Raw genomic sequence first — 10,634 nt, 5'->3', positions numbered from 1 at the left:
TCGCTCGGCAGGCGTTTCTAGTCGCTTGAGGCCCCGGAGTCCCGCGGAGCTTACGGCTGCCCTTACTGGCTCACCGGCCGGATCATCCCTCTGGCCCCGCCAGAGCGGCGGGGGGAGCGGCCCCGACTGCGAGGCCATGGCAGTAGCCTTCTCGTTTTCCGCCGCCGCTAGCCCCGTTGAGTCGCCGGCTTCTGCGCGAGGGACCCCCACCGCCTCCGCAGGCTGAGGAGCCGCTGCCGACGCCGCGCTGTGAGGGCTACTATGGTCCCTTTTTGCCGCCGCCTCCTCCCCCTTCCGGCCGCGCAGGGACCCCTCTGCCTGCCCTGTCCTGCCTCAGGTAACGCCAGGAGAGCGCGTGGGGCACACACCCAGGGCACCCCGGCCCGCGCGCGGACCTGCTACACTGCCTTGGCCGCGCGGTGCGTTGGCGCTCGGATCTTTCAGCGGACAGGACTCCCTTTGCTTCCTAGAGGTCCTCCCCTCCGCAGCTGGGAGGACAGTCCTCTCGCTGGCCCCCTTCCCCTTCCCTCTCCACTTTCCTCAGGGTCCCGGAACAGGACCCCGCTTACTCCCGTCAAAGGCTGGAACCCATTAGAAGTTCTCTCATATCTGATACCTGGTCCCTGACTCCTCTCAGGGATTTTCCTCACCTCAGAGACTCGGGAATCCTTCAGTTCCTTGGAAAAGTCCTGTTTCAGAGGGAGACCTCCCTCTTCTCAGTAAGGTCCCCCTCCCCCCAGAGTTTTGGACTCCCTCACTTCCCTGAAACACACTGTTCCCTCAAAAACATCCACTCTACCCTCGAAAGATACTTCCCTCACCTCAGACACTACTGTTTCCTCTTCTCTTTTCTCCTCTGCCTTCCCCTCTTCTCCCCTTCCCTCCTTTTCTCTCCTCTGCTTTTTTGTCTTTCACTTTAAAGACTGTAGACGAACCCAGTATTCAGACTTAGCTACAAGTGAGATGCAGATTTATCTATTTTAAAAACATTTAAATTGATACCCTAAGAAAAACCTTGCTAAAGAATTCTGTCGGCATGGGGAGCCACTGAAGGTTTTGTAAGCAGAAGTTTGGATTATCTCTGGTGGAAGGAGAGGAAGAATTGAAAATGAAGTGTGGAGGCAGAAACGAGCATGCTAGTCCAGGTGAGAAGGATGAACTGGGGTAGTGGCAAGAATATGTCAAGAAGGGAACACAATTCCAGGAGGTTTGAAAAACAGAGTTGAGAGGATTAGTGAGAGGTTTCTGACTCGGCTGATAGGATAGACTGGTAGCGTTAATTGAAATAGAGAACATAAAGAAGCAGTTTTGGGGGAAGGTAATGAATTTGGAAGGAGTCCCTGGGTGGCACAAATGGTTAAGCACTGGACTACTAACTAAAAGGTTAGTGGTTCAAACCCACTCAGAGGTGCTTTGGAAGTTAGGCCTGGTGTCTGAAAGGTCACAACCTTGATGAGTCAGAATTTGCTTATGGACAAGCTGAGTTTGAAGAGCTCTTCAGATATCACTGTGGGTAGCTGGAAATTTGGATTTGAAAATTAGGATAGAAGTTGGAACTGAACACATACATTTGGGAGTCAAGAGGGAATATATGGGTGATATTTGAAGCCTTAGTATGGGATGGTAATACTGAAAGAAAAGAAGAAAATAACTGTGGACCAGAAGGAGCATCAGTGTTTGAAGGGTAATAGACACTGAGAAAGAGAGGATAAAAGAATGGAACAAGAACTAGAACAGAATGGCATTATAATAGAAGCCAAAGGAAGAAAGGGTTTCAAAAAGGGAAGGGTTGGTCATCAGTGTTAGTTGCTCCAGAGGTTGAGTACAATGAGGATTGGGAGGAAGCCACTAAATTTAGTAATTAGGAGGTCACTTCTTAGTTTTGAAAGGTAATTTTGATAGTATGGTGGTGGCAGTGATGGGAGTAGCTAGAATATGATGGATTGCGGACTAAATGGGAGGCAGAGGGTGAAATTACTCTTTCAGTATGTGGTTGTGAAGAAGAGCTGGCAGGACTGAAACTAATCTTTATGGAGAACGTACTGTATGCCAGTGTCTCTTACCCTTCAAACAATGATGCTCTTTCTCGTCCATAAAGATGCTATTTTACATAGATCACTTTGTGGTTTAGGTATCAGTATCCCTCTTTTACAGTTGGGAAGATGGTACCAAAGATTTGAACAAGATCTGCCTAGTTCCAAAACCTGTATTCTTTTCACTTTGGCACATGTGTATTTTTCTTTTTAGTATGGGTGAAACTTAATTTTATAGGTTGAGGAGGAGGTTTACTCAGGAAATAACGTGTTGGCATTTCTTTCTTTGACACCAAAAGGATAGAGGTCAAATGGATAATGATGTGGTAAACAAAAAAAAAAACCCAGTGCCGCCAATGATGTGGTAGAAGGGAAAAAAAGGTAACAGATGGCCTTATTTTCTTGATGTAATCAGTCACTGTGGAGTAGTCAGTTATCTCTGGAGACTGAAGGAACTGCGGTGAGTTTCAGGCTTGAGTATTGTGGCCACAGAAATCTGTAATGGAGAATAAAAGGGGAATGAATTCAGGATTTAAAAAAAAAAAAAAAGATTGCTGACCACATTGAAGGCCTAGTTAAAGCTAAAAACAGTATATTTGTAACAGGGCCCAATAGCATGGGTTTTACGTTTTCTTTTTTCCAGCAGCTTAAGATCAAGAGGGCAAAAAAGATCGTTGGCTTGATCCAGCTTTGGAATTGGCAAAACCGAAAGATAAAATGGGGAGTAACGTTACAGTTAGAGATAGCATGGGGATGTGATTGCTTCTGTGTCTAGACCGGGGTTATAGAAGTAAAACCTGCAGGGGGCCTGGTGTACTGGGATAATGAGACATTCAGAAATGTTTCTGAAGACAAAGTTTTGTCGGAAATAGAGAATGGAAAAGCCCAGAGTACGTTATTTCCAAGGTAAAGCCAAAAAATTAAGGTGTAACAGTCTCAGTGCTGTTGAAGGGAAATTAAGTTATTGAAGTATTAGGAGGTTAAGGAGCGGTGAAATGTGTTGAATACATCATCAATATGGATGTTATAGTTGCACAGTATGATGAGAGGATGGAGCAGAGAAGATATTAGGTCCTGTAGGTGGGGCTGTTTATCAAGGGTCCCAGAGTTGGGTGGGGGGTTCCCTGGCACTTGTTAGAAAGTAGTACAATGGTATAGATATTTGTGTCTAAGTTAACACCGAGATCCTAGATACCTGGTGCCTTGGATGTATGATGGGTTGTTCTCTCATATAAGATGTATGTTTGAAATGGTCTCTCAAATACAAATTCTTTGTGATTTGGCATATGATAAGCCTTGATTTTGTTTAAAGGTATATGTGCTGGGAGGCTAGAGTTCCACCCCAGAATCCCCAATAACATTTTGTACTTCAGGATTTAATTCACTGTAAAGAGTAAACTACACATTTATATGTGCTCATTCCCTGGCTCGCATAGAGTAGAAAGCTGATTTGCTTTTATGCCTTTTTCCTTGTGTGAAAGTTTTTTTGGAGGTACTCTTAGTGTTATACACCTCGTTTTGTTCTGCAAAATGAATGTTGTGTTGGAATTTGAAACCCATGATAGAAGCTTTTATGGGGTTTGTCTCTTTCTAATAGGTGCAGTCCAGTTACTACATTGTATAGTGTGGGTGATGGTAAATGTTTTGGACCAACCATCAGTATTATATTATTTTCCAAGTCATCATATGGAGATGGCTTCAGTGTGTCTCTGTAGTGTTATTTTTGCTAAGCACTCGGAGCATTTGTTTCAGAGAAAAGCCTACTTGTGGTAATTTTTAAATCTTCTATTCCTGAAAATTTCAGAAAGGTAGCACTGTATAAGGAAAAAACATTGGAAGTCCTAATTGTAGTCAACCACATTAATATTAGCTGTATGACTTTAAGGGTAATTTGGTGGAATAGTGGTTAAGTGCTTTGCTACTAACCAAAAGGTTGGCAGTTTGAACCCACCAGCCATTCCGTGGGAGAAAGATGTGGCAGCCTGCTTCCATAAAAGATTTACAGCCTTGGAAACCCTATGTTCTACAGGGACCCTATGAATTGGAATCGACTCGACAGCAGTGGGTTTGGTTTTCAGGTTTGATATGACTTTAGGCAAATTTCATATCTTCTGTGAGCTTTAGTTTTTTAATTTAGCCTTTTGAATAGGTAATGCATTCAAATGATTAAATACAAGAATATATTTATATATAAATGTAAGTACTAATATATTTTATGTAAAGATAAACAGTGAAAAGTCTCGCTTCCATGCCCATCTCCTATCCATCCACTCAGTTTCCTACCCCTTTCCAACCATTTTTAAGTTTCTTATATATCCTTTTAGCCTTTCTTTAGGCAGACACAAGTATGAATATATAATCTTATTTTTTCAATTTTTCATGCAAATGGTTCCCAGCTGTTATGTACTCCCCCCCATCTTATTTTTTCACTTAATGTGTCTTGGAGACCTTTCCAGATTACCACACAGAGAGCTTCCTTGTTCTTTTTTTTCTTCTTAATACCTGCACAGTATTCTATTGAATGGATATGTCATAATTTATTTTAACTATTTCGTTACTGGTGGAGATTTGTGTTGTTTCCTTTCTTATGGGCATGCTGTAATAAAAACCTTCGATCATATGTCATTTTACTTGTGTGCAACGGTATTTGTGGGAAAAGTTCCCAGAAGTGAGATTTCTAAGTCAAAAACATCTGCATTTATAACTATGAAATATGCTGCCAAATTGCATTCCTTTGGGGTGGTTCCAGTGTACATTGCCTGTTGCATCAGCAGCAACTGTATGGTAGTTAATACACTGCTTACCGTGTGCTAGCTACTCTTTTAAGTGCTTTTCGTACACTATCTCATTTAATCCTAATAGCATCCCTTTGAGGTAGATACTGTTATTATCCCTATTTTTTAGATGAATAAACCATGGCATAGAGAATTTAAGCAACTTTCCCACATCAACAGCTACTGAGTGGCAGAAATTCAGACTCAGGCACTCTGACTCCAGGATCAGTGCTGTCAGCATTATGCTATGCTGTTATCAAACTTAAATTTTTGCAGTCTGATAGAGAAAAATTACACCTTAGAGTAGTTTCAATTTTTTTAATTATGTTAAGATTAAGCATCTTTTTTAATGTTAAAAATCACTTGCATTTCCATTTCTATAAATTACCTGTTTAAATTTTTTACCTATTTACTTGTGTGATAGACCTTTTCATCTTGATTTATAGGTCTCTCTCTCTCTGTCATTGTCTGTATACACATGCACACAGACACGCACATGCGTGCTTTGGTCTGTGATATGTATTGCAAATACTTTTTCCCATTTGTCTTTTCACTTTTGTTGTTTTATTCCCATGCAGGAGCTTTAAATTTTTGCGTTGTCGAACTTCTCAATTTTTTCTTTTATGGCTTTTGAGTTTTGAGTCATAGTAAGGCCTTCCCTATTTCAATCCTTAGTTTTTTTAATCTATCCAGTGGGATCAAGAAAACAGAATTATTGTGAAGGTCAGAGTGTTTTGTGAACTGTAAACTGTAAATCATTATACAGATGAAATACGGTGCTATGTATTAAATTGTTTTCTGAACAGTTTATAGAGGCTATCATTTTTTTCCCTGCATTAAACAGAATAGAATGACATAATTTTCTTTCAGCAATGTGGAAAGCTAGTATGGTACTGATCTTGTGGTCAGTATTTTCCTTAGACAATTTGCATGGGATCTTATCCAGAACTAGGTACTGTAGAAATCATGAAATATTTTTGCATAATTTAGTCTCATTGTTCCTTGTGTTATGTATAATTAGAATCTGACTGTAAGTTTTCAAAAATTGTTTTCCTCACAAATTAGCTACGGTTTGCAAATTTGGACATTATTTGTACTGATATATAGACCAATAGGCAGGTGCATGGTTTAAAATCAGGAAGGAGTTGTGTCAGAATTGTATCTTTTCACCATACTTATTCAGTCTGTGTGCTGAGCAGATATTCTGGGAAGCTGGACTATATATGAAGAAGGTCATGGCATTAGGATTGGGGGAAGACTCATTAACAACCTGAGGTATGGAGATAACACAACCTTGCTTGCTGAAAGTAAAGAGGACTTCAAACATTTAATGATGAAGATCAAAGACTGTGCCCTTCAGTATGGATTATACCTTAACATAAAGAAAACAAACATTCTCAGAACTGGACCAGTAAGCAACAACATGACAAATGGAGAAAAGATTGAAGTTGTCAAGGATTTCATTTTACCTGGATCCAAAATCAATGCCTGTGGAAGCAGCAGTCAGGAAATCAAACGACATATTGCATTGGGCAAATCTGCTGCAAAACACCTCTTTGGAGTGTTAAAAAGCAAAGATGTCACCTTGAGGACTAAGGTGCACCTGACCTAAGCCATGGTATTTTCAGTCATCTCGTATGCATGTGAAAGCTGGACAATGAATAAGGAAGACCGAAGAGGTATTGATGCTTTTAATTACAGCCTTGACGAAGAATACTGTGGACTGCCAGGAAAACAAACAAATCTGCCTGGGAAGAAGTACAGCCAGAATGCTCCTTAGGAGTGAGAATGGTTAGACTTCATCTCATGTACTTTGGACATGTTATCAGGAGATAACGTGTTATCATGAAGAAGGCCATCATGGTTGGTAAAGTAAAGGGTCATGAAAAGGAAGAAGACCCTCAACGAGATGGATTGACACAGTGGCTGCAACAGTGAGCTCAAACATAGCAAAATGATTGTGAGGATAGTGCAGGACTGAATAGCGTTTCATTCTCTTATACATAGGGTCATTGTGAGTGAGAACTGACTCAATGGCACCTAACAACAAAAACTTATCTTCTTTTTTTTTTCCTCCTGTGTAAACTTTGATTCATAGCCTACTATTAAAATATGTTTGCCATAATTAATTTGGAGGTAAGTTAGAGTCCAAGCCCTCATGGAGCTCATAGTCCAGTGAAAGAGACAGATAAGCAGCAGTGAAAATACTATATGATAACTGTGATAATAGAGATTTGTGCAAGGCATTATTGAAGCATAGAAAAAGGAGATTGAGGGTTCATAGAACACTTCCCACCTGAAATGATTACTTCGAGAGCCATGTGGAGGAAGTCGGGAAGAATCCACTAGACAGAAAGAATGTTATATGCACAGGCACTGAAGTGTGAGCAGGGCTGTACAGGTAGTTCTTTATGTTTGGAGTAGATTGTCTATGGGTAGAGGAATAGAGATAGATGAGGCTGGAGATATGGGTGGGGCTAAATGAGGAAGAGTCTTTGTATTGTCATACAAACTTGAAAGTTTACTCAGCCTGGAGAATGGATTAAAAGAGATGTGAGAGGGCAGATAGGAAGATAAGGCAGTAGTAGTTGAGTACCAAGAAAGTAGCACAGGTAGTCCCAGACTTACGATGGGGTCCCATTCGGACAACTCCATCGTGAGTCAGTTCTGACATAAGTTTTTATTATTATTATTATTATTATTGCCTTTTATTTTCAGGATCTTTATAAATCCAGTCTTTATTTGTCTTTCATGGTTGGAAACATTACGTATAAACTTAGATATATTTTAACATTGTATGTAGTACATATTACTAGGATAAGATATACAAAAAAACCAGACAAGTGCAGTTCATAACTCTAATACAGTGTAAGTCAGGGACTACCTATAGTTAGTACCCAAAATCAAACCCACTGCTGACGAAGGTAGAATTGCCCTATAGGGTTTTCTTGGCTGTAAATCTTTTTTTTTTTTTTTAATTATTGTGTTTTAAGTAAAAGTTTACAGTTAATTCAAGCCAGTCTCTCATACAAAAACTTCCACACCTTGCTGTGTAGCCCTGGCTGCTCTCTCCCTAATGTGACAGCACACTCCTCTCCACCCTGTATTCCCTGTGTCCGTTTAACCAGCTCCTGTCCCACTCTGGCTTCTCATCTCATCTCCAGACAGGAGCAGCCCACATAGTCTCATGTGTCTACTTGAGCCAAGAAGCTCACTCCTCACCAGTACCATTTTCTGTCTTAATAGTCTAGTCCAATCCCTGTCTGAAGAATTGGGTTCGGGAATGGTTCTGGTCTTGGACTAACAGAGGGTCCGGGGGCCATGACCTCTGGGATCCTTTCAGTCTCAGACAGGCCATTAAGTCTGGTCTTTTTACAAGATTATTTGAGGTCTGCATCCTACTACTCTCCTGCTCCCTCGGGGGTTCTCTGTTGTGTTCCCTGTCAGGGTAGTTATTGGTGGTAGCCAGGTACCATCTAGTTCTTCCGGTCTCAGGCTGATGTAGTCTCTGGTTTATGTGGCCCTTTCTGTCTCTTGGGCTCATATTTACCTTATGCCTTTCGTGTTCTTCATTTTTCTTTGCTCCAGGTGGGTTGAGACCAATTGATGCATCTTAGATGGCTGCTTGCTAGTGTTGAAGGCTCCAGATGCCACTCACCAAAGTGGAATGCAGAATGTTTTCTTGATACATTTTATTATGCCAGTTGACCTAGATGTCCTCTGAAACCATGGTCCCCAGGCTCCTGTCCTGCTACTCTGGCCTTCGAAGTGTTTGGCTGTACTCAGGAAACTTCTTAGCTTTTGGTTTAGTCCAATTGTGCTGACCTCCACTGTGTTGTGTGTTGTCTTGTCCTTCACCTAAAAAAAAAAAAAAATAGTAGGCTGTAAATCTTTATGTACGCAGACTGCTACATCTTTCTCGCACAGAGCGGCTGGTGGGTTTAAACAGCTGACCTTTCATTTAGCAGCCAAGCACTTAACCACTGCGCCACCAGGGCTCCTGGTGTAAGTCAGCAAGTACTACAAAAGCTAGAATGAGGTGAACATCATGTAAACTGAGATAGTAAGGGAAGGCTACACCCAGAAGGTGGGCTAAGTCTGGGGGATAATGATTATGCCAGTTTTAGTGGAGCAAAGACTTTGAATACCAGGCTAAGGAATTTTATTAGCAACAGAATGTCACTGAAGATTTATAACTGTTGTGTGTGTTATGTGAACTGTTACTAGTTGCAGTTTGCTTCCTTCCGGTTAGTCTGAAATGCTGTTGAAATCTTTTATGCCTATGAAATAGTAGAAATACTATCAAAGAAGATTATATGTTAAAAGAGGTGAAATTTTGGACTGAAAAATGACTCCTTATTTGAAAAGAGATAAATATATAGCAAAGACCTATGAAAATAGGCATTATATGAAAACATCTTTTATAATAAAAGTTCTGTGTGGTCTCCTTTGGACTTTCAAGACCAGATAACTTTGCTAGCATGTATGGTTAAGTCTGGTCTTGTTGAGGCTCCACAGGTTTAGGGAAATCACATTAAAAGCCCTTTTAAAGCTCCATAATTGTATTATAGAATACATCTTTAACCAGAACTGAAATGTTTTTTCCAGAACTTTTAACAGAAAGAAAATATTTCAAGGAAGCAAACCTCTATCAGAAATCTCTTTAAAGAAATATTAGGTAATACTCTGCAGTTAATATGAACTACCTAAGCTTAATGCCTACATCTTTTGCATTTGGATTTCTATAGGTTTGTAATTCAATGTTTTAAAAGACTCAGGATCATTATACATTGATTGTGAAATTATGCGTACTGTGCTATATTTATTACGGCAATAAGTTGTTACTGTGTTTTATAATTATAGATGCAATATAATATTACAAGAATGTTATAAAATGGAAGTGAAGAATTAGTAATAATCCCTCTACTCCAAAATAAGCATGATCACCTTTGTATAAATCCTTTTTTCCCCAGTACATAATTTCCAGTGCATAATAGTTATAATATTTAATTTTTACATTCGCTTCCCTTCTCTCCCATTTAATATTATAAATTTTATCTCACGTAGCTGTACAGTCTTAAGTTACTATTATGAAGATGAGTGAAGAGATGGTTTTTAGTTGTTGTAACCTTTTTCTTCAATTTTTAATCAAAAGTAATGCACGATCATTGTAGGAAAAAAAAACCTTCTGAGGATATATTACATTTAAAAAAAAGTTGTAATTACCTCCACCACTGAGATGAAAGTTTAGTATATGTATTCCTCTAAATTGTTTTCTAGGCTAGTACTAATGTTTATTATTATTATATTAAAACAAAAAGAAGATTACACTGCACATTCTAATTTTCAACTTGTTACTGTCACTTAACAGTAAATTTCGGACATCTTTTAATGACAAATATTAAGTTATATGGATGTTATTTTTTAAAGCTATCGCTATTGACGGACATTTGGGTTGCCTCCAGTTTTTCTCTATTACCAACAGTGTGTAAGTTAATATTCTTGTACACTTATGCTTACAACCTGCTGTCGAGTCGATTTTGACTCATAGGGACCCTATAGGATAGAGTAGAACAGACCAAGGAGTGGCTGGTGGATTCGAACTGCTGACCTTTTGGTTAGCAACTGAGCTCTTAACTACTGCACTACCTATAATAACTCATTTTTAATGGCTGAAAAATATTCATTCATTTGAGAAAGAAAACAAGGTTGAGTAAAAATATTTTTGGTGAACTTTAGATAATCCTCATGTTATTTTGTTTTCCCTTTTATCACATTGCTCCTTTGACTATACAACAGTCTGCTTTAACCTCAGGAACCTAACTTC

General features: G+C 39.7%; 1 protein-coding gene across 5 annotated transcripts in view; it reads left to right on the top strand.

Moving 5' to 3' along the window:
- Positions 1-17: 17 nt before the first annotated feature.
- TESK2 (testis associated actin remodelling kinase 2) overlaps positions 18-10,634 on the top strand; it is a 160,568-nt gene continuing 149,951 nt past the window's right edge. Inside the window, exon 1 of one of the 5 annotated variants that reach the window (XM_003415566.4) lies at positions 18-337. Coding sequence is in view for 3 of the 5 variants with exons in the window: in XM_064281887.1 (XP_064137957.1) it covers positions 1,134-1,145 (12 nt within the window). In the remaining 2 variants the exon portion in view is untranslated. Of the gene's footprint in view, positions 338-366; positions 9,486-10,634 lie in introns of those variants that run through there. The other 4 variants (XM_064281887.1, XM_064281886.1, XM_023554659.2 and 1 more) reach the window with 4 other exon arrangements.

Source organism: Loxodonta africana, chromosome 3 (genome assembly GCF_030014295.1).
Source record: "Loxodonta africana isolate mLoxAfr1 chromosome 3, mLoxAfr1.hap2, whole genome shotgun sequence".
NCBI classification, from domain to species: Eukaryota; Metazoa; Chordata; class Mammalia; order Proboscidea; family Elephantidae; genus Loxodonta; species Loxodonta africana.
Note: the sequence above shows the minus strand (reverse complement) of the source record. Positions and strands in the feature narration are given on the sequence as shown.